The sequence below is a fragment of the Canis lupus genome, chromosome 27 (genome assembly GCF_003254725.2).
Source record: "Canis lupus dingo isolate Sandy chromosome 27, ASM325472v2, whole genome shotgun sequence".
Taxonomy (NCBI): Eukaryota; Metazoa; Chordata; class Mammalia; order Carnivora; family Canidae; genus Canis; species Canis lupus.
In genome coordinates this window covers 34,582,472-34,606,710 of record NC_064269.1, presented here as the reverse complement: position 1 = coordinate 34,606,710, position 24,239 = coordinate 34,582,472, and the positions used below count along the sequence as shown (strand labels likewise).

At 42.8% G+C, this 24,239-nt stretch overlaps 1 protein-coding gene and 1 long non-coding RNA gene across 6 annotated transcripts in view; one reads left to right on the top strand and one right to left on the bottom strand.

The window, feature by feature from the left end:
• Window positions 1–24,239, top strand: part of ETV6 (ETS variant transcription factor 6) — a 236,201-nt gene that overhangs the window by 190,266 nt on the left and 21,696 nt on the right. For all 5 annotated transcript variants that reach the window (XR_007406572.1, XM_025455098.3, XM_025455097.3 and 2 more), the window contains one exon: window positions 10,754–10,888. Coding sequence is in view for 4 of the 5 variants with exons in the window: in XM_025455098.3 (XP_025310883.1) it covers window positions 10,754–10,888 (135 nt within the window). In the remaining variant the exon portion in view is untranslated. The remainder of the gene's footprint in view (window positions 1–10,753; window positions 10,889–24,239) is intronic.
• On the bottom strand, window positions 2,905–8,777 carry LOC125753868 (uncharacterized). The gene is made up of 2 exons (XR_007406574.1): window positions 8,504–8,777; window positions 2,905–3,406 (listed from the first exon to the last, which is right to left on the bottom strand). It is a non-coding gene; the product is annotated as an uncharacterized LOC125753868 (long non-coding RNA).

Below are 24,239 nucleotides of genomic sequence, written 5' to 3'. Positions count from 1 at the left end.
TCTGTTCTGCATCCCTCTCCAAGAGGAAGTTCACTTGGGCAAGGCGGGGGTTGTATCTTGTTAAGCTGACTTGTCTCCAGAATTTAGCACAGTGCATGGCACCCAATTGGCACTCAACAAATATTGATTAAATTATGACCCAACACATGCCCACCTTTAAAGCTCACATGTTAAGAAGTTTGGATTTTGTTTTGCAGGTAATGGGAAACCACTGAAAGGTTTGGATGAGGAGAATAATAGAATTGGAGCTCTTCCTTTGGAGCATACGTTGGCCATCAGTGCATAGGGCAGACTAATATGATCACAAAAAACAGGAGAACTAGTTAGAATGTTGTTGCTAGAACTACTTAGAATGTCTAAATTGGAGACATTGAAGTCCAGAATGAGATCAAGTGAGAGTAAAATAATAGTACTTCAGGCATAGAACAGTTAGCTAAGATGAGGAGCTCATTTGTAGCAAGTGGGTAAGACTTACTTTGGCCAAGTGATGCCACAGCATCCAAAAAGACATATCCTGTTCTGCAGTTGGAATTCTGAGACCAGAGCCAGGCCAGAGCTAGCAACAGTAGCTGAGAGCAGTATCCCCATTACGTTGAGCTGAGAATAAGGAGAAATGTATGCTGTAGGTAATTTAATTAAGGCATCAACCAGAAAGCCATGGGTAGAATTTCAAGGTGATACCTGCCAGTAGGGGCTGCAAGAAAATTTATCATAAAAAAGGAGTGTTGTCAGAGGGTCTGGAAACAAGAACTAAGAAGACATTCTCATGATGTGGCCAAGCGGCAGGGTAATGAGGGCATGATTGACCTGCTGGCATTCTCCTTAGGTAGAGACAGGTATAGATAGAAAATCTTCTTTAGTTCGCAGACATCACATTTCTCATTGCTTCTCCTCACTTGGACTTTCTGGTTTAGCATTTGATGTAGTAGATGTCCCAAGGCCCAGGTTCTACACATGGCTCCTCTACAGACCACTATACTTCATTGGCCTCTGTTTTCCTTCTCTGTAATACGACATTTTTGCCATAGGCTCCTGAGCACCCTTCAGCTCTTTTTTTTTTTTTTTTTTTTTTTTTTTTCAGGCCCTGGACTGAAGGCGGCGCTGAACCGCTGAGCCGCCAGGGCTGCCCTATCATACAATTTTAAAGTGTCTTTCTCCTCCTTAAAACAATTCAATAGCTTCAGCATCTTTGAAAATCCTACAGACTTAACATATGGCCTTTAGAGATCTGGCCCTAGCTTGCCCCTCCAAACTTGTCAGTAACACCATAGGTATCATTCAAACCCCTTCCCATCTCATTGAAACACTCCTTCACTCCTCTCAGTCCTTTCCCTTTTTGGTCTCAGTTTAGATGTCATTTCCCCCAAGGAAGGCTCTTCAAACTCCTCAAATCCCGATCAGGTTCCCTGCCATAACTCTTATCTCTAAATATTTAGGACCTGTATCTTGTCTGTGGCATATCCTTAGGGGAGGGGTAGTTAACACTAGCACCTACTAGAGGGCCAGGAACAATATAGATGCTCAAAAATATTTGTTAAAGAATGAAAAAGGCAGAGGATAGAAAAAATAGGAGTCTATGGCTATCACACAATCATAAAGTAGTAAGATTTAGCCACTAAATTCAGGGATAGGCTTGTGACAATAGAAAAGAAAAGATGAATAGGGGCACAATACAAAAGCTAAATGAGAAGTCCACAAACCTGAATTCTGAATTGATATATTTTATACACACAATCAGGAGATTCATCTATCTCAGCAGTTTCCAGATCTTGACTAATCATCGGAATCATCCAGGAATAAGGGGTGATTTTTGGTTGGGATGTTTTAATTTTTCCTATCATCCTTTCATAATCATATCTAACCAATGTTTAGGAACTATTTACCTGGATGTCCTATAAGGTAACTTTTAGTACTAAATTCTAATTTAACCAAGATATCCACAAGCACCCTTCAGCTCTTAACAGTTCAGCCCACTCTCAATCATGAAACACTGCCCACCTTCTATTAAACCTCCTACCCCACAGGCAAGGGATAAATACTTTGATCCCCTTCAACCTCTATGCCTCAAAAACTTACACTTAACCCAATTTTTTTCTGTCCTTCTTTGCATTTTTTTTGCTGCCTAAGATGAATCAGCAGCAGCTTTGCATCAGTCATGGCACTGCTGAAATAAAAAGTATCTGGTTGTCCCATCACCATGAATGGATGTGTATAGCTTCCGCCCAGCCTTGTTTCCTTCATGGCCTCACCCAGAATTATGCTCTCTATGTATGGAAATAACATTCTCCTCAATACAACTCATTTCAAATATAGAGAGGAGGGAACAGGACCCAGTGAATTATAATTACCTGAAATATTCATATGTCACAGGTCCAAATCTGGTAGCCTCTCTGAACTCCACATTCTTTGGCCAGTTTGACAAACTGCACCTATCTCATCCATTTCCAGGACAAGACTTGTCCATTTTTAACCTCTAGAATAAAGCAGGGAACATGCAGAATATGCTTTAAGTAATTACATTATCCCCAAATAGAAGATTTTAAGGCTGAAGATAAATGGGATATTTTCTTTGAAATATTCTCCAAGTTAAAGGATATAAGATGGTGAATTTATAATATTTGCAAAGCTAAAGAACAATGTGAAGGAACTGTAACTTTATGGAACTTTACCTGTATAGGTCATTTTATCTACTCTTAAAGCTATTAGACAATTACTATCTTAAATGGTCTGGGATGATTTAAATTCAAAGGGATATTTATGATTTGATCACTTTGACGCCTGAGAAAACACATGAATAAGAAGGAATGGACAAGTTAGCATTGATATTTACTCTAATTTAGTTATCCATTGTAAGACATTAGGGTGGAATGAATATATATATACATTTATGAGAACAACAGCAACCACAGGTTATCTTCAATTTAATTCATGACCCTCTTTGAAGCTAAAAAAAAAAAAAAAAAAAGGAAAATACACGTATTTTCAAATCCCTTCAGTTCAGCAAATAATGTATGGGGGGTTTACTAAGTCAGTGAGTCAGTCAGCATACCAGAATGTGATGTTGCAAATTATTCCTTCCCTTTCTAATATACTAGAACCTTGGTTTTTGGAAATATGCTTTGCTTGTGGCCTTCAAATATAGTAAAATTCCCTTTCAAGGTTAAACAAAAAATACTGATCTGTATCTTCATAAAGTTCCTCCTTGGACCAACTTGCTTATTCATCTTTATGAAGCAATGGTAGGTGCATTTGCTGGGTTGAATGGCTGGGTCAACTCACTATTTTAGAATCAAGTAGCAGAATCTGAGGGTATGAGTTACAGAGGGGAATTATACTCCTGAAGTATGGAGTTGCAGCAGGCATGATCCTTGATTGAGACACTCAGAGTTGACTCTTCTCCTTGTATCTGTGAACAGAGAAAAATGTACACACATCAGAGAAATGCTTAGATAGGTCAATTATAGAAAAGTCATTTAATTTCTTAGCATTTTGCTTTCCCCATTTATGAAATGATAGGGTTGACCGATCTCCCTGCCACACAGCGTGATAACACGTAAAACGTAAAACACTTCTTTTAATAAAGCACATACTTATTTTACAATATTCATATTTTCTCACAAGCTTATTTTTCATCTGTAATATCTCTTTATTTTTTATCTGTAATATCTCTTTATGTTCTGCATCCAGCTATACAGACAGTTGTCTTACTGTATCTCTTTTCTAATTTTTTCTTATCTTGCATACAATATTCAGATTTTCCCACAACCTACTCCCTTTTTCTTAGAATCTGTGTCTAAGACATTGATATCAAGCTAAATCCCAAATAGTCGTTCCTAAGTAAAAGACTAGCTTATGGTTATAGAGGCACTCTGTATTTATAAAAAGGACTGTCATCTACTCAGCCTACAAAAATGGTTTGAATGGAATTTTTAGAAAATAAGGCCGAACAGAAATTGGAAAGCCAAGCAGTCCTCTGATCGGAGGGGCCTGTCATGGCCACCAGTGGGACCTCCTTGGACCAGTGCCTGCCTTGGCATTCCCACTGCTGAATTTACACTAGAACTGAATGACCTAAAGCCTTGAACTTTATCTTGAACATCTACCACAGACAGAAAGGACCCAGCAGAGAGAATCTGATGACAAATCTGAAACATACCCCTCCCACCTTTGCACTATTTTTTTTTTAAGAATTGGTCAAAAGGAAACTAAAATCTCTGAATAAAAACCAGAGAGAGAGAGAAAAGAAAACAGTTTGCAAATTTAAGAATGTGTTACTTCAGATGATCTTCACATGAGGATTATGTATATAGTAAATCATCACCTGAAAAATGCAGATTTTAAAAATGTAAAAATTCTGCTTTCACCCTACTGAATTTGAGAAGTTAAACATTGAGGAAGCCCAGGGGAGGGGCTCTGGGTAGCCATGTAGATGACACTATGTGTGGGCCCCAGCCTTCTGCAGAACAGGGAATGCATAAGAACTTTAAAAGTGATCAAACTCTCTCACTGATAATACCATTTTAAGAAAATGTCCAAAGGACACAGTCCAATGGCAGGGGGTGGGGGGTATGTGGGAAGATGCCCTTAGCAATTCTATTTATAATTATAAAAACTGGAAATGCCCAGGCCACCCACTTGCTATGGGACTTGCTGAATAGACTTGGAGAATGTAAATATAAAGCAATTTACAGTGGCATTACAACTATTCATCAAGCTGCTTATTATTTCTTCAGTAGATGATACAGGGCCTTGCAGATCATGTTCGGGATTCTAAAGGTTATTTTAAAGACAGGCAGAAGCCATTCAGCATTTTAAGCAGAGATTAGCATGACAAAATGCAAAGGTGAAGAGTGGATGTGGGCAGTTGGCCTGGTTGGCATTCAGAAACAACCATATTGACGTAAAGTAAGATGGAATCAGCAGGGAGAAGGAGATGACACTGGGAGTATTTAGAAGGCAGAGTCTGAAAGTCTTAGGGACTGATTGGATGTCGAGTAAGAGAAAGAGAGTAGTTAATTAAGCATAACCCTGGCCTGAACAACTGGGCATTCCCTGTATTAGGAAGCACCACGTGGGGTAAAGACGTTTATGTTCGACACACTAAATGTGTGGTGTCTGTGTGGCATACGAGAAGTATCTAGGAGAAGAAAAAAAAAAGTATCTAGGAGATAACTGAAGGTTCTGGAGTTGAGATAAAATGCCTGACTGGAGTAGATTTAGCATAGATGGGCTGACTGAGGCCATGGGAATAGGTACAATTACTGGGGAGAAAGACTAGTGGGAGCCTGGGGAGCCTTACTGTTGCAGGGTTGGAAAAGGTGGAAGGAAAACCAGAAGGGATGGAAATGTCCAAAGCCATGGAATGTTCTTAGAAGGAGGCAGAGAGTGAGTGTTGCTGATGAATGTTGCTGAAAGGCAGAGTCCCCAAGTCCTGACCATCACCCTCTGAGCTGGACCGCAAGGTCAGTGGTAGAAGGGGAGGAAAGTGGGAGTAGCAGAGTTGGACAGCTCCTCAGCCAAGCTTGGCTGTGCTGGGACCACAGAAACAGGAGCAGTACCTGAAGGGAAGATGAAGAGATGAAGACAAGGCAGGGTGGAGGGGGTGTGTATATGCAGAAAACGGGAAAAACTGGACACTTCTTAAATGCAAAGGGAAGAACCCCATAGAAAGAAGTTGAAGATACAACTATGAACTAGGAGAAAGAGAGAGAGAGAGACTGAAGTAGAAAGATCTATGTCAAATGATGTCAACTGGGAAAACATATTTGATACATATGAATGTGACTTCATGAAATTTGTATATGCGCTTTAAATACAAACGTGTTGAAGCGAAGCAAATAGTTTCCAGATTTTTTGAGACACGTCTGTGAATAATTATCGAATCACAAGGGGTGCCATCTATTGAGCCCACATTATAGCAGACACGGAGCTGGTGCTTGTTCATCTCATCTCACTTGATCTTCGTATCAGCCCTGCCAAGTCTGTGGCATTATTCTCGTTTGAGACAAAAGAATATTTTACTAGGTCTGGAGTTAAGCCTCACAGAGAAAGAATATTTGCCTGAGGGCATGCAGCTGACAAATAGAGGAACCAGGAGGACCTGGGATTTCTTGCCTGAGAGCCCAGGCTCTTCCCTCTAAAGGAAAGAAACTTGAACCCCCACAAACAGCATCTGTATATTTCCAGTCTTCAGATGCTAGAAACATCGTTCACTCTCTCTAGTATCTGTTTAAAGCAAATTACAAATACAATAATAGAATATAGTATTCTGAAAGTGGATGCCTGCCTTTTCACATCAAGGTCACCAATACAGAATTCTGTGTGTGCTTAGTCTCTGGGGTTTCTGTGTCATATACATGTATATGCATCTACCTTGCGCCACTTGTGCCTACAAGCAGTGCACCATGTGTCACATGTGTGCACGTACCCAGGGGTACATCTAGGTTTTATGGGGCCTGAAGCTTATCATTTGGGAGACACAAATAGTTCTAGGGCTCCTCCCAGGAGCCCATGCAGGTAAAGCCCTAAAGCTCGGTGGCTTCATGGCAGCCCCACCTCTGTACATACATGTGTATACATGAACTATGTATGTATGCATGACGATATATAGAGAAACCAGCAATTGCTATCATCCCTTAAGCAGGAGCCTTGGTTCCATTGCTTAGCACCATAGAAGCGCCTTTTACGGTTAGCACTAGGTATTTCTTTTCTGGGAAGATGGAGAAGATTTATCATGAATCAAATGAGCCAAGAATTTTTTGACAAGTACCTTTCGAATTCAAACCACTGGTCATTAGGTAAGTTAGATAGATAGTGCTATGGCTCGTGCTCTTTATTTTCAGGAGGCAAATAAATATAACTTATTTTTCAAAATCTTTTCTTATTCCAGAGATCTTTTTGTTAATACTACTTTTTAGATGTGATCTTCTGTGTATATGAACATTTTAAAAGTGTAGCAGGAGAAGAGGCTGGGTGTTGGAGGGAATGGGAGGCAGTAGAGATGGGAGAGGATTGGGGGGGGCACATCTTTATTTATTTAGAAAACTGTTGTAGACGAGACACACGTTCTGTGTTGTTCCAGAGCCAAAACTAGGAGCTGAGGTACATGAGATTGTAGGGGAGGCCAAGTTCCAACTCAACAGAAGAACTTTCTATCAACTAGAGCTGTCCAAAAATGATCTGCTTATGTTTGTGGCTGGCCGCCCATCACTGGAAGTATGCAGCCAAAGCTACTTCTTGGCAGGGGAAGGGGAGGCAGGGGACTTCTACTGAACACAAGTTCGACTCAATCTAAGTAACCTCTAGAATCCTTTCTAAGATTCCAAGCTATTATCAAGCACACACCGTTACTGCCAACCACACATACACAGGGCATGCACAGTAAGTTGATTTTTCTCCCATAGTAGTGATGCGTTTGTGCTAAGCCAGCCACATTCCTTGACTGAGCCCCTGGTTGCTGAGGAAACATGTCTGTGAATGGACTGATCTATCTATGGCCATCCTCTACAGTCTTAGAATGAAATTTTTTCCTGGCATTGAACTTGGGACCTTTGGCCCACACTCCCACCCATCAGCCAGCCATTCCAAGTGGCACTTATGAATGTTATCTCACGAGTTCTCCTAAGAGGCTTATGGTTTAGGTAAGGAATTGGCAAGGTTCCACTTGATTCACCCCTCCCCTGCTTTTTTTCTTTTGCACACTCAAACAGGAACCTCCTCTGCCTGGCTCCCTTTGCCAGCTTTGGGATGAGAGGCAGAAGAGAGCCAGCACAGAAAGCTGGAAGAGTCTGCGGGGGAGAGTGTGTGGCAGCCCCTCTGTGGGCCTGGCCACCCGGCCAGGGGGATGGGGTCCAGAGAAGCCAAGATGAGTGAATGGCTTCAGTTAACCTTTGGGCTTTCTACAGGGGAAGCATAGCAATGACCATGACCCAGACACTCCTTTATTCTCCCTAAGAGACTGCCTTAAGGTCTACAGGTCTGTCCTACACCAGAATAAGAATAGTAAGAAGAATAGTAAGCCACTGGGTGGCTCAGTCAGTTAAGCATCTGCCTTTGGCCCAAGTCATGATCCTAGGGTCCTGGGTTCAAGCCCTGAATTGGGCTGGCTCCCTGCTCAGTAGGGAGCTTGCTTCTCCCTCTCCTCCCTACTCATGCTCTCTGTTGCTATCTCTCTCTCTCTCTCTCAAATAAATAAATAAAATCTAAAAAAAAAAAAAAAAGAACAATAATGGTGGTGGGGATAGTGGTGGTCACAAAGACAGCTAGTGTTTGCTGAGCTCTTGGTGTTTGCTGAACACTGTGATGAGCTCATTACAGGGATTCTATGAGGTAGATAGCATTTTGTAGATTAGAGAACTGAGGCCTAGAGAGGGTAAAGGATGTACCTAAGACCCCCTAAGATCCCTAAGTCTGACTCCAGAGCATAGACACTTCCCCATTCTGCTTTGCTGCCTCGCTTTCTGTATGTACATAGAAAAATGGCAACAAAAAATAAGTGACCTACCAGGTCTTTAATCAGCACGCAGCAGAGCCCCAGGAGCAGCCTCTGAGGACAGGTGAGAGGTGGCATCTCTCTAGGTGCGCAGCCACACTCCTCCCCTCCTTGAACTCTCACAGAGCAGCGACAGCCTAGCCCACTTTGAAGGTAGATGTCGTTTGCAGTTCACAGGGAAGTTCAGGGACTGGCTCAAGGTCACTGGGTGCAGAGGAGCTGGCACACCAGCCCAGGCGGCCTGCGTCTGCAAGTCTGTGCCTTCCCCGCCACATCAGCCTGCCTCCCTGAGCGAACAAAGTCGAACACCCTCACAGACACTAAATTTATATTTCCTGGCCTCCTCTTCCAAAATGGATACACTAATTACTGGCCATTTTTTTTAGTAATACTAATCATCAGGAACACATTTTTCAGTGTTTCGTTTTCTCTTTCTGCGTACTACCGAAATAAAGCATTGCTCAAACCCACAGGATAAAACCCAGCGGGTGTGAGGCCATGTAAATTAAGACAAGTTCAGGAAGACATTACACTAAACCAAAAGAAACAAAGTGTTGATTAGGGGCTTATTTTTGTAAGCGATTAAAATATGAATCATTAAAATAGGACTGTATTTCAGGCTCTGTATCCTCCTCTCATCAGAGATGACATTACCATGACTACTAGGTTCAGATTAAATGTGTTCCAAGCCTTCTCAGCTCAAAAAGCCCACTCGTGTGTGCCATGGTTCCACCTTACACAGAACATTCTTCAAAGTCTGGTTCAGAACACCTCTGCATCCTCTCACCCATGTCATTCTAAGGAAATATCCACATGATATGCTTGCCTTCAACTCTTTAAAGTCTTTTGCTTTATTTAAGCATCATAGTAAATAGTGTCACTAAGTAATATTAATAACCACCCAAACTCAAAGGTAGAGGAAAGAACAAATTCAAAGCAGAGACACAAGGGCACCTCAGGAATCACTTAGGACAGAATATCCTCGAACTTTATTTGGTACAAACGGTTTGCAGAAAGAAAGAAATTAATATGGAGCATTTCTCAGGTTCAAGCAGAGTTTAAAAGAAAAAAATAATTTAGCAATAGCCCAAAATATGCAGTTAAATTAAGTTGTTAATTAAAGTATCTGTTAAAAATGGCTAAAATTAGAGACAAAAGCCCATTGTTCCGTACAATTGTTGACTGCATATCTGTATGTGGAAGGGCGTAGGGGGATAGTCAGAAGCCTGTGGTATTTTAAAGATTAATCACCCACTCCTAAGGGGTTTTGAGCACCCACCTGCATTTTTGAACTTGGATCTAAGCCGAAGGGGTGGGACAAGAACATGACAGGTTTTGGGTTTGAGGTTTTTGGATTTGGGGTTTTGTTTTGTTTTGTTTTGTTTTGTTTTGTTTTGTAATTAACTACTCACTGGACACTTTAAATACCAAATAGAACAGAGGGCCCTAGCTCAGACCAGCCCTCTGCCCATCTAGAGATGATTCTCAGGAGACTGTAGAACCTTGGAGTGATGCCCGTGTGTATTTTTAAAGGAGGTAAGCATCCCAGAATGTGCCAGTTCTTTATAGACTATCTTTAATAGTTAGCACCTCTGACCAGACTTAATGCATTTTCTTCATCCTCATTCTCTTCCTGCCTGGGATTGGAGTGGGTTCGAAAGGCATTTTTTTTCTTTTGGAAGATCTCTATGAAGAATGTATGAATTACCAGTGGAACATTAAACATTTTCAGACTTAATGACTTCATAATCCTTCTTTGGTTCATCTGAAATCCAACCAAAGATTGATGTGAAAAGAATATTTTTCCCAAGAATAATAGCAATAAGTTGGAATCGTTGAAATGTCCCATAAAGTCAGGTGCATCCTTGTGATGAGTTATCATTTTGCAGCTAGTGGAGGGGTTCAATAATGTGGAAGGAAAAAGAGCTGAAACTAGTACAAGCCTTAGATAAAACCATAGACAGTAGAAATAAGACTTCTCTCTCTTAGCAGTGGGATTTTAGTTGATTTTTGTTTTCTTTCTGGTTTTCGACTTTTTTAAAAAACTTTTTTTCATATATTACTTTCACAATTTTAAAAAATCCAATTAAACAATCACATGGCTGCGGCCCATGAGTTTCCCCTGTGTGCTACCTGAGGGTAGGTGGCATGCGTCTCTGGCTCACCGTTCTCTCTTTAGTCCAGTGCCACCCACAGAGTTAAAGCTCAGTCTGTTAACTAAAATATTCCCATTGCTCTAGTTCTCTTTATTTTTTTTTCCAGGTGATGTGCTCTATGAACTCCTTCAGCATATTCTGAAGCAGAGAAAACCTCGGATTCTTTTTTCACCGTTCTTCCATCCTGGAAACTCTATACACACGCAGCCAGAAGTCCTACTGCATCAGAACCATGAAGAAGGTACCAGAGGAGGCTTTTCTTTCCTTGTATGAGGTTTAGACAATCCAAAAGGTTTCATCATTTATTTGATAAGTTGTTCTTACTTGTGCGATTAGTTTGTTGTTTAACAAACACGTATTGAGTGCTCTCTATATAGAAGATACTGAGAGAAATGGCAGGATGAATGAGGTGTACTCTTAATTCTCCGCAATCTCATAAAGAATTGAGGTTCATAGAGAAGTAGCAAAGTGTAGCTGTAAGAGTAGACATCCTAAAGAGACAGTAGGAAGGAAAATGACATCCAGGCAGAGGCCTCAGGGTCAGCCTCATGAAGCAGGTGGTTCTGGGGGCTTCCTTGATCCAGCAGAATTCCGATAAGCCAGGGTGAAGTGGGGAACGCTCCGGGCAGAGAAAATAGGTAGGATGGAGTGAGTCCCTGGAACAAGAGAGCCATCAGATGACTTGGGTTATAAGGTTTATCTTTTAGCCACCCCCAACCAACCTTTTGTTCTAGAAAATGTCAAACCGGAGAGATTTCTCCCAAATAGAATGAAGTAAATAAACCCCTGTGAGCCATCACCCTATTTCAACAGTGATTGAGATTTTGCTTTGGCCAACTTAGTCCGCGGAGGTTATGCTGGAGCCAGAATGTAGAGGACTTTGATGAAGGAGAATCATGGGGGGCGGGAAGAGGGGGTAGAGGATCTTTGAAAATTTGTGACTAGAGGGTAATAAAAGCTGGGGGAACAAGACAGACTCAAACCCCATGAACTCTGGTGGGCGAGGGGTTCCTCTTTCGTGCACCAAAGGTGGTTTCTTGCGGTGTGCTCATTGGTAAAATGCGTGCCTACTTCTGATGCGCCCGTGCTATTCCTCTCTGGTAAGCCCATGTAGTCATAAAGTCAAAAAGTCATTAAAAAAATTAGTAGTAAACTAACAGGAAAAAGAACCAGAATTGAACTGTGGCCCTGGACATCGTTCCAAAGCAGGTGTTTGGGTGCAGAAATCAGTTATTAAAATCTGACTTGGTGCATCACCCCATTGAACAGAGATGCAGCGTGTCTCTGTCCCAGTGCACGCAGGTCGCAGGTCAGTAAGGCTACAGACACAGGGATGCAAAGTAATGCTTTTCAACCTGTACTTAGCCTCAGGACCAGATTACTTGAGGCCTACAACCCAGTTCCTTAGGGGTATTTCCTTAAATTGACTGAGCCTCCTTGAGAGCAGGGCTAATATTTTGGTTTTGTTGTTGGCAAATTAAAAAATGAGAAGGTATTTGTTTTTTTAATTAACACTTCACAAAAGAGAGCCTGACTACAGGCGACCTGCCATCCCTTCCACGTGCCAAGTGGCTCACAGCAGGGCCCCCTTGCTTTCGTGATGGAGGATAAAGGAGCGGCTCTTGCACGCTCCCTGCCTGTTTCTCTCATCTTTTCTGCCTCCAGCTCTGCCCTTTTTTAATTTAGCAGCTGCCCCACCCCCGCCACACACGCACACACACACACACACACAGGCACACAGCACACACACACACATAATTCAGCTTCTCTGTTCTTTTGCTCTTCCTGCCACGTACGTTTCCGGGTTGCATAATAGCCAACAGCTATTCCAGAGAAGAGGAGGTGGATTTACTGAAGCTTGACATTAAGGCAAGAATCGTATTACCTAGTTTGCCTCCTCAGATACAAAAGGTGTGTGATGCCCCCGCCCCTTCTGTTCTCCTTATTTAAAAAAAAAAAAAAAAAAAAGGAAAAGAAAAGAAAAAAAATCCCATTTGGAATTCCTATTCTTCTTTTTATTCCCAGATGTGATTGGAAGCTTTTGGTCTTCCACCACAAATCCTTTCTTATCCCTTGGTCTGATTTGACCCAGAAGTAGGTGTTTGTTGTTCTCATTTGCAGCAGCTAATCAATAGAGAAAGCCCAGCTAACTCTCAGAGCTACTCTCAGACCAAGTAAATACGGATGTGCTGCTACATACACCATAATGAGCTGTGCTCTTGAATGTTATGATGGTGGTGCTGGTGGTGGCTCAGGAGGTAAAAGAATGGAGCTAATGAGACCAAGGTCAAGGGCTTCATCACCCTGTGGACCAGTGAGCTCCACTTCAGACCCAGCTCTTAGAAGTAGTGTGTCCTCAGAGACCATTACTTAAAGCTGTCAGCCAGGAATCAAGACCTGAGTGTCCATGCCCAGTCAGCCGATTCTCTCAGATGGACAGGTGGACACATGAGAAGGGAAGTTTAGGTCTTTGTCAGATGGTATCAAATGAGAAGAGCTGTACAAGGCACAGAGATGACTAAACAGGCTGCCTGCCCCCAGTCTGCCATTGGTGACAAGGGGACCTTCTATAGAGGGGAATGGGTCATTACAAGTTCCCTACCTCCAGATACCTCCTACCTCTTTCCCTTTTCTCCAAACTAAAAGAAAAACTATCAGCTCAACATGATTGGTCTCTAGAATTAATGCCGCTACACTTCCTTGTGAATGGTAAAACACTAAAATGGACATCTGTTGATGCACAGAAAGATCTGGTCCTGAAAAAAGACAAATCTGTGAAGTGAAATTCTACATATCGAATAATAAATATCCCCAGTGATCTATTTCACATAATTGGGGGCTCAGTCCTTTGTAAAAGTATGTTGCTGTTGACCTGATGACGCAGGGATACTATGGCAGAATGGAAAGAGAACAGGAACATTCCAGAGTAGAACGGAGGCGGCCCGTGAACAGCCTGGCACCGTGAGGTGTGCAGAGTGAAGCGCAAAGACAAAGCTTCATTTACCCTCTCCCCGTGATTTCACCTCCTCACTGCCACTGATTGAACCAATTCCGATATTCATCATTTCACAACGGGAATTGAGGTCACAACACAAACATATCTTGTTTAATCTAGCAACAGATCCCTGCAGATATCGCATGTGAGTGCCTGACATTGAAATCTCGCCTTCCTCCCTGGCAGCTGCGTGGCAGTGCCAGAACTGGAAGCTGGTGCTACAGCTCAGAGGCTCGCCTCCGGGCTCTGAGGGGAGAGGTGGGCGGTCAGACTAATTCCAGTTACCCTTTATTTTGTAAACACTCGTTAATCTCCATATTGTATGCTATTCTGACCATCGTCATGCCTTGGGCAAAGCAGCCCTCCAAGGACTGTCCAGGTCCAGGAGAAGCAGCATTGCCACCCTCTTCCCTTAGTTACTTATGAGAAGAGAACACAGTTTCCTACAACGAAGACAGCCTTATAATCTCTCACTCATACTGAGCCACTGTGACAGGGAGACAGAACTCCACCAGCAGGCCTGCCGGGCAACAGGCACAAACCAGGACCACCCCGGACAACCTGGCACGCATGGTCAGCTTAGATAAAAATCTTTTAAAGAATGGGATTTGGAAGTCAGGAAACCAAGCTCAGAGCCTGTATTTTGCCAGAATACAGCTTAAAGGCCGGGTTTCTCTTCTCTGGCCCTTGGTTTCTCAGGTTGTAACAGGGCTTAGACTGAACGTTCTCAGATCTCCTCTGCTCTCGAGTCCTACATTCCCTCCAAAGTCTTCGTCTCCCTGGGTGATAGGAAGGTGAATAAGACACATTTTTCTACTGTCACATTTAGTTACCATTTAGGTAACTAAATCCAGGAAATTCTAAGTTTAGTGTCCTGCTTGGTGTTGCTCAGAAACAGTTGAACATCGCTTCTGTCCTGCCTTGGCTCACCCTATCAAGAACTGCTGGTGATATTACCCCTCTTAGTGGTCAAATCCAGAGTGACACCATCCCCTTATCTCATGGCAGACAGCCTCAGTTCAAGTGGATCCCTTTTCTTTGTTGGGACTCATTTTTATCTGCATAATACACATGAGTTAGAGGTTAGGTAGATAGTTATATAGGAAGGAGACAAAACAAAAAAGTGATATGTTTCTTTCACCAAAAGCAGGAATTTCAGATCAGGGGCAGCCCGGGTGGCTCAGTGGTTTAGCACCGCCTTCGGCCCAGGGCCTGCTAATCCTGGAGACCTGGGATCGAATCCCACGTCAGACTTCCTGCGTGGAGCCTGCTTCTCCCTCTGCCTGTGTCTTTGCTTCTCTCTCGCGTGTGCGCTCTCTCTCTGTGTGTCTCTCATGAATAAATAAAATCGGTCTCTACTCCCATCCTCTCCTCTGCCCCATCTAAGAGCATGGAGTGGGGGTGATGTTTAACCACTTTAATTTGAAAACATTCACCCATGCAGTGCTGTAATGGTTTCGGCAATAGAGGATACACTTTTAAGACACCAGTGTTACCCTGGAGCAGCTCTTTGCCACCAGGTGGACCTGGAAATAGTAAGTGAATGGTGAGAACTTTCAAGTGTTGAAACAGTTGACCTCAGTTCTCCCTACAACCAGCACATGGTAACAGCCCAGAGAATAGAGAGGTCATTTCTTTGTGGGGAGTGGGTAGGGTGACATGCATTCTGGGATAGCCCAGAGATTTTCATTTATTTGATTGCTTTATTTTTTTTTTAAATTTTTTATTTACTTATGATAGTCACACAGAGAGAGAGGCAGAGACACAGGCAGAGGGAGAAGCAGGCTCCATGCACCAGGAGCCCGACGTGGGATTCGATCCCCGGTCTCCAGGATCGCGCCCTGGGCCAAAGGCAGGTGCTAAACTGCTGTGCCACCCAGGGATCCCTTTGATTGCTTTATTAATGAAAATGTTTTCTTTCCACCCTTAACCCAAGGGTGTCAAATCCACATGCCCAAAGACTGCTTTGGAGGAAGGAAATCTAACACGATTTTAATGAGATAATTAAAGAAGACACGGTATATGATCTGCTTCATAGTAACAAAATAATAACTAACATTTATTGTGTGCCAGACCCTGTTCTAAGGTCTTAGGTGTCCAAGTCATTTCATCTTCACAGCTACTCTATAAATAAAGTAATGCTAACCCCACTTTACAGATGAGGAGATAGAAGCTAAGAGCCTCCAGATCACACAGCTACCAAGTAGCAAAATTAAAACTTAGCCCTAGGTCCACAAAGCTCTAAATGCCTGTGTTCATTTCATTGCAACATGAAGGAGCCAACCAAAATAACATTTTTGTTCATGTGTTTTATGCAAACACTCTGAAAACAGAACAGAAGATGAAGCAGAGCAATGAGTAGAATTGGGGAGATTAGGAGGCCATGCCAGGTCCCCTGAGCAGGGTAACAATGTGGCAGATGCCAGCAAACCTGCTTATAATTTTTCTTCCTCATGGTGTTTGAAACTCCCAAATCTAAACAGACAAAAAACTGAAAGATAACTTTTTTTTTTAAGATTTTATTTATGTGAGAAAGAGAGAGAGCTCATGCAGGGGAGGAGCAGAAGAAGAGGGAGAGAGAGAATCTCAAGCTGACTCTGCACTGATTGTGGAACCCAACAGAGTGCTCTATCTCCCAACCCCAAGATCATGACCTGAGCCAAAACATGAATTGGACCCTTAACCAACTGAGCCACCCAGGTGCCCCATCAAAGATAACTTTTGAGACACCACTGTATATCTGCAATTCATGATGTTCAAAACTCACACTGATTTGGACCGAATTAATCCACTGTAGATCTTTGACTGCTCAGAATGAATGGACTTAGCATGAAGAAAATCCCCCAGCCTGGGAGAAAAGTGAATGTAGAGTCTGGCACTGGCTTCTGAGAGCAGAGACACTGGCTGTCATCCCCCTTGGGAACCAGCCCCTTGGTGCTGGTCACTCCTTGGGAGCTGGTCCCTCAGTATAGCTGCTGAATAGGCACCAGGGTGGATGAAGTTTTTAGCTGATGCAGCCATCCTATTACTGGTAGTTGTAAAAACTTTTCTGATTGTCTAGTCTTGCTGGGATCATGTTGATGATTAAAGTGTCAAGGAGGCCATTGGCTGGGGCCTGACATCTGTGTTAATCATACAAAGCTTGATGGAGCCAAAGAGCATAATAGTGTCTATGTGTGCTCTGGATACCAGCCATCTGGGTTCAAATCCCAGCTCCTCCATTTACTGGCTCTGTAGCTTTAGGCAAATGAGTTAACTTCCTTGGTCTCAGTTTCCACCTGGAAAAGAAGGATAATGTCAGTACCTATTGAATGTGATAAAGAAAGAATCAAGTTAATAGGAAATGCCCTTAGAACAACATCTACCACATGGCAAGCACTCAATAAATGTTATTCTTTATCATTATTTGATATTTCTTCCCACTATTTGGTTGGGATTTTCTTCTTGTTGTGTTCTAAACCTAAAACAAATTTAGTTGTGATAAAATACACATAACATTTACCATGTTAGCCATTCTTAAGGTTATATACAGTCCAGTAGTGTTACATATATCCACATTGTTGTGCAATGGTTGGGGTTTTTTCCTACTTCCAAACCCCAGTTTTCCTAACCATTCCCATTATTGTGACCGAAGGCACTTTGTGCAAACACCACGCTTGTGCATCCCAGATAGGAAGGGCCTGCTGCCTCCCCAGTCTGATACCAGAACTCCTTCATGGATGAACCAGGCCCCCTCTGTTACATTCTATGGGAAAATACTTTTTTTAAAAGATTTTATTTATTTGAGAGAAAGAGAACACAAGTGGAGTGAGGGGCAGAGGCAAAGGGAGAAGCAGATCCCCCACTGAGCAGGGAGCCTCATGCAGGACTCCAGGATCCTGACCTGAGCTGAAGGCAGATGCTTAACCCGCAGAGCCACCCAGGCATCCTGGGAAAGTACATTTAAAGTGCCAACCTCAATTGTTCTCATTGCACAGCCTGTTTGGAAAAGGAGCAGTGCTTGTGCTTTGTTACCTTGTAGTACCTGGGTATGGTAGGCCCTCCATGACCCCTTTGGGACCTATTTATCTTCCAGCTGTCTCCCCTCACATTTAAGAACTACAAGATTAACCTTCTGTACCCCCTTTCAATTCTGGGATTCTTGGATCTGGCTGGAAATAATGAAGTTCTAGCAGGGGAAGACCAGGCCCAAATCTGGACTTTCCATTGTCCCCAGGGCACCAGGTAGCACCCATTCCCCTTGCTCCCTTGTTCCCCTCTGCTAGGGCCTGCCTCTTCTTCCTGCTTTACTTCCTGTATTTCAGAGTCTTGGGGCAGCATGACTTTTTACCCTCTGACCCTTGTCCCCTGATGCAGCATTTGACTGTGATGGGAAAGTGTGGAGGCACTGGGGTCATGCACAGAGCCTCTTTTCATCCCTCTGGGCCTTGTCTACCTCTGGGAGGACCGCCCTTGCTTCCCCCCACCCCCCACCCCCCACCCCGCCCCCTCCTCTGGCTTTCTCCAGTCTTGTGGAGGCTGCTCCTGGCCCAGGGGCTAGCTGGCTCTATTCAACCAGAAGTTTCAGTGTGAGAGATCTCTAATATGCATGACTAACTCTCCCCAGTAGCCAGGAAGTTTTCAAGAAACTTCCTGTTACCCCTAGGGAAGTGCTTTCTGAAGATAGCCCTTTGAGATAAGGAGATGGAGGGAGTTTGGGTTCACCTCCAGAGCAGGAGGCCCTCTGTTATCTTTCTCTTTCTTTTCCCTCTCCAGCACTCTGACTTATCTCTGTGCCACCCAGACCCCCTCCCTATAAATGATTCACAGGGCTCCCCCACTCCAGGTCTAATTGGACCTATTGATTTCTTCATTCAACTTCTTTTGTGCGGGGGCGTATTCAGACTGCAGTGGGCAGACTTCCCTCTGTGCTGTTTTCTCCATCCTCCGTCCATGTGTCTGTCCATCCATCCATTCATTCGTCCATCCCTACAGAGCCGCTGACAGAGGCCAGCCAGTTTGGAGGTTGTTCCGCCCACAGGCATACAGATGAAGCCTCCCAGACTCCTGCAAGTCACCTATTTTGTTTCTTTCAGCCTCCGTCAGCACACGCTTCTAAAACTCTGGGAGCTCTCTTGGGCTTTACTGTCTGAGACCTCACACATCTGAGAATCGTACGCTCCAAACCTGGGTGGGTGGCTTTCGTCTCTGGCCCTGCAGGGGGACTCAGTGGCAACTTGCCGAAGCGAACGGGCTGGATGGGCAGGCAGAGGGTCAGCGCAGGGTCTCGGTGGAACCTCGTGGGAAAGGAGTGGCAGGGTGCAGGGGGTGGGGGGGAGTGGAAGTGTTGGAGGGCTGTCATAATAAAGCGCCAGAAATTGGGTGGCTTAAACAACAGAAATTTACTGTCTCACAGTCCCAGAGGCTGGAAGTCCAAGATCAAGGTAAGGACGGGGTCAGTTCCTTCTGAGGGCTGGGAGGGAGAATCCGTTCTGTGCCTCTCTCCTAGCTTCTGGTGGTTTGCTCCGTATTCCTTGATTGGTAGATCTCTGCCTTCTTCACATGGCATGCTGCATGTGACTGACTCTTAATTCAGCACCTTTAGCCTTTTCTGGTGTTTTCTATGTCTGCCTTCTCCATTAGACGACAATATCCTTGAGAGCAAGGACCACTTTTCCTTCCATTCACTGCACCCAGGACACTACTTGAAATGTGGTTGGCATCACTGAAGGTTCTATGGTTTGACACATATTTTTAATCACTATGGGGCAGAACATGCCCTTCCAGTCATGCAATCGATGCCTGTCTACATGTCCGAATTCTCCTTTTTGTAAGGACACTAGTCATATTGGATTAGAGGTCCACCCTGTTCTACTATGACCGCGTCTTAGGTAATGACATCTGCAATGACCCTATTTCTAAATAAAGTCACAGTCTGAGGTTTTAGGGGGTTGGGACTTCAACATATGAATTGAGGGATGTGGGGCGTGTCTGTAGCAGAATTCAACCCGTAACAGAAGGTGACAAAATCTAAGCTTGTGTAGAAAATCTATTTTGAATTGCATGGGAAGGCATAGAGCATTTAATCTCTATAGCTCTTTATATCACGTGTGGTTCCCACTAATTTTTTACAAAGTCATGCTGGGAAGTGGTTCCTTCCAGAAGAATGTGGAACACAGTGGACTGAGGCTGATGATTAAGCTACCTGCTGGGCCTGTTGATTTGCATCTCCCTGACTAACTTCTCTTATCACCATCTATGGCCTTAGGGAAAGTGAGGTAGTGGAAATGTGATCCTCGGAAATGCAATCCTTCTGGGTGAGACAGAAGCTTGAGCCTTTGCTTTACCCTGGAAATTTCCTACTGAAAGCCCACAACTTTAACCAAAGGCAGTTTTTGTTTATTTTCAGTTTACTAGTTATTCATTATTCATAACCTGATTCAACTGGACCAACTTTTGATGAATTTTAAGTAGACCACCTTTTCTAATAAGTAAAGAAATAAAATCTTTTTTTTTTTTTTTTTTTTTTTTTGTAATCTTCACATTTAAAGCCCAATTTATGTGGGGCTCTTTGGTGGAAAAAAGGGATTACTTGTATTAAGTGTTTAGAAAATACTTTCAACCAGAATGGGTTCCCTACCAGTCCTTGGTCTTCCTCCCCACTACCCTCCATGCCCACACTGACTAATTACATGTGGCTTTCCCTCCCTCCTTCTTGCGCATTTCCGTCCCATATCAAGACCTTCAGACCCAGGGCAATGTGGATAATTTCCCAGCTCTCGCTGGGCAATTCACCAAGAATAAACCCAGACATCAAGGCCAGACCAAAAAAATCTTCTTGTTTTAGACAGAAGACTCCTACATCTGGGGGATTTAATGCACCCACTGTCCGCTCAGTGCATTTCCTGTGTCCGGAGCTTCTCTGCCTGCCGGCTCTGGTCTCATAAGTTTCCATACCCTGCTGCCAACTTTATAATAACAGGGGCAGCAGGCAGTAGGGGAGGAACGTCAGAGCCTGCTCCGTATGTGGGCATATGCTTTGCAAACTGCAACAAAGCTTGGAAGGTCTCCTTGCAGGCCGTTCAGCCTTGACAGTGGTTGTGCCCAGACCACCAGGAGCCTGGAATTAAATACCTTGGATCCAGTTCTCTACCATTAATGTTATCAACTTCATCAAGTACTTCCTCTTTGAGTGCTGTCTGCAGAGAAATAAATAAATCAATCTCCTCCAAGTCCTGTTCCTGCCTGGACCCCTGAGTCAAAAGTAAAATCTGAGTTGGATTAACCAGAGCACTGTCTCCTTCCTTCATTGTTCCCAAAGATCTGGGCAGGAACAGAGAGTGAAATCTCTCCAGGACATTACATCAGTTCCTCTTTTACCCTTGGCATGAAAACTCTTCCTCTCAGAGTCCGCCCAGACTTCCTAAGGCTTGCCCCGAGTGCACACCCATGCAATGAGCCTTGAAACCCAGGACATCAAAGAGGGCCAGCAGGTGACCAGACTACGGGCCAACGCCTGTGTCCGTTTTGAGATTTGTAAGACAGGAAATGGAATCAGGAAGTAGAATTTTTCAGTACATGGTCTTCATCATCCTTAAGTATTTTTAAACCTTAATAAGCTTTTAAGTAAAGGGAGATATTCTGTCAATGGCATATAGAAGAAAATGCAACTAGTTGCATTTGCATGATAGTAGTTGACTATCATGATCATGTTCTGTGACAGGGAAGAGATCAATTCATCGGGGTGGGGGGAGGGTACAGCAGAAGTCCAGATTGACCATGAAAAGAAGACTTGCCTCATCTCCGAAAGATTGCAGGTCATTTCTGCCATACTAGTCATCTCAGCCATTAAAATTAACTCAAAAGACCTAATCAGTTAAGTACTTTGTAAGCATTTATTTGCTGTTGGGTTAAAATGAAAAATTTAGGACTTGTTATCCCAACCTATATCCTTGCAAGGTTGACTGAGTACTTGAAAACAAAAGCAAAAAAAAAAAAAAAAAAAAAAAAGAAGAAGAAGAAAAAAAAGAAATGCTTTTTACAGTGGAAAATATCAAACTTCTGCAAAACTTGAGAGAATTATTTAACAAACCACCATGTACCCATCACCAGCTTCAATGATCAACTCATGACCAATCTTGTTTCCTCTGTGCCCCCACCTACCCTCTGCTTCACCGTCCCAAATTAATTGAAAGCAAATTCCAGATACACAGTTTCATCTGTAAATATATCAGTACAGGTCTGAAAAGACGAGGACCCTTTATAAAACCATAATCACAAAGCCATCACGGCACCTGACAGTTCTTCAATATCATGAGATATCTTTGTACTGTTTGCATTGTTTCCACCTATCCTGTACAATGTTTTTACAGTTTCCTTGAATCAGAATCCAAACGAATCTCTACACTGCAGATGGTTGATGTGGCTGATGTGGCTCTTAAGTGTCTTTCAGCCTATGGGTCTCCATCCATACCTTTCTAGTGCACATGTTTGCGCTCTCTTGCTCTTTCTCTCTTTCTCTGGGTGTTCAAAAAAGAAGTTAGCTGTAATTAGTATAACTTTTCCATTGTACATAGTGTACCTTTTTTTTTTTTTCCTGTCTGGTTGCTTCAGGATTTTTCTCTTTATCTTTGGCTTTCAGCAGTTTGACTATGAAATGACTGGATGTAGCTTTTGTATTTATCCTGCTTGGTTTTCACTGAGCATCTTGGATCTTAAAGTTTCCTGTTTTTGTTGTTGTTACCAGATTTGGGGACCATTTGGTCATTATTCAGTTTGGAGGGTTTTTTGGGCTATTTATTTTGTTTGGTCCCGTTCTTTCTGTTCTCTCCTTCTTAGATTCCAATCACATGTCCATTAGACCATTTAATAGTGTTCCACAGGTCACTGAGGATCTGTTTATTTATTTGTTTTTAATTTTTATTGATCTGTCTTCAAATTTACTAACCCTTCCTTCTGTCATTCCTAATCTGCCATTAAGTACATCCAGTCCCATCTTTTAGATACTGTGTCTATTTAGTACTTGAATCTTCTTTAAATGTCCATTTCTTTTCTGACCGTCTCTATCATATCTCATCATGACCACCATTTCCTTCAAGTGTTTACACTTATTTCTAATCATTATTTTAAGGTTCTCTTTTGCTATTACCAACATCTAGATGATCTCAGAGTCTGTTTCTGTTGACTGCCTTTCCTCTTGATTATGGGGTCACATTTTTTCTGGTTTTTTGTTTTGTTTTGTTTTTGCCACATATCCAGAAAATTTTTATTGAATACTGGACATTATAAATGGTACATCATAGAGATTCTAGATTATGTTATATTCCTCTGAAGAATGTTGATTTTTTGCTCTAGCAGGTAAACGACTAACCAATCACTTTGAGTCTGTAGTCTTAACATTTGGTTAGGGCAGATTTTTGTCAATTTTGCCTTTAGCCCTCAGGCAAATCCCTTTGTCCTGGAGCTAGCCCTTATTCCTAAAGTGTGGCTATTCTGGGGTAATGAAGAGCCAGAGATGCTTATAGAGCCTTTGTTGCTAGGACTGAAATTCTGAATTCTGTCTCCAATACAGTGGCCAATACCTGACATTCCTGCTCTTATCTTTCAGCCATACAGCTGTTGCTTTTCACTGAGCTCCTTAGAAGCCCTGCCCCCTACTCCACACGTGCACGCACATGCACACTCACACACACACACACACACACACACACACCCCACATGCTATTCAGGAGCACATGTTAAGGATTTGAGGGAACTTTATGTGCCAATTTAGTGGCTACTGTCCCTGAGGCTCTCCCTTTTATGGGATTTGGTTTCTCATTTTTTTGCCATTCTGGCAGCCTCATACTCTATTCCTTGACAGATTATACAACTTCCAGTTCATTTTCCAGCTGCCCCCTGCTAGAGGGACTAAGGAGGACCCTCAGGGCTCTATGAATTTGGATCTCACCTGTGCAATTCTCTTCTTTCAAGAGTAAAATCCCCTTCAGTTTTCTCCAGCACCTTCAAATAACTTTTGTAAATGTATGGTATCCAGATTCCATCTTTTGTATATGTAGGGAGGTTAGTTTGATACAAACCACTCTGTCTTTTCCTGAAACTAGAATACTCCTCTCCTTTATCATAGAAAGGTGGTAGCAAACCAGAATATTTCACCTGGCCTTGCATCCCTAATCATAGAGCCTGGAGACCAGTCCTTAGCAGAATATTGAGACACTCTTTATTCCATTTTACATCTGTCTGAGCTTCCATTGTTTAGAGATATGGTATAACTTATTAAGCTAGTCTCCCATTGATAGCTATTCCAATAAATAAGTACTTTTAAATTCATGGCAGTGGGTTACACAGTAGCTACAAAATAAACCTTTTGCCTTCAAGCAGATGCTTATTAAGTGATCATGAATATTTCTTTGTTTGCTCTCTCATATAACTGAGAGCTAGAAGAGTCCCCATTTTTCTATGAATCCTGTGTAAAACTTTGTGACATTACCACCTCAATCTCTGTGTACTAACCCTATTAAATTCCTGGATCCCTTTATATGTTCTTCATAGAGATATTGGCATAATGGACAAAGGAGGTATCTTTGATTTGCTTTACTTAGAATCATAGACAAATCTT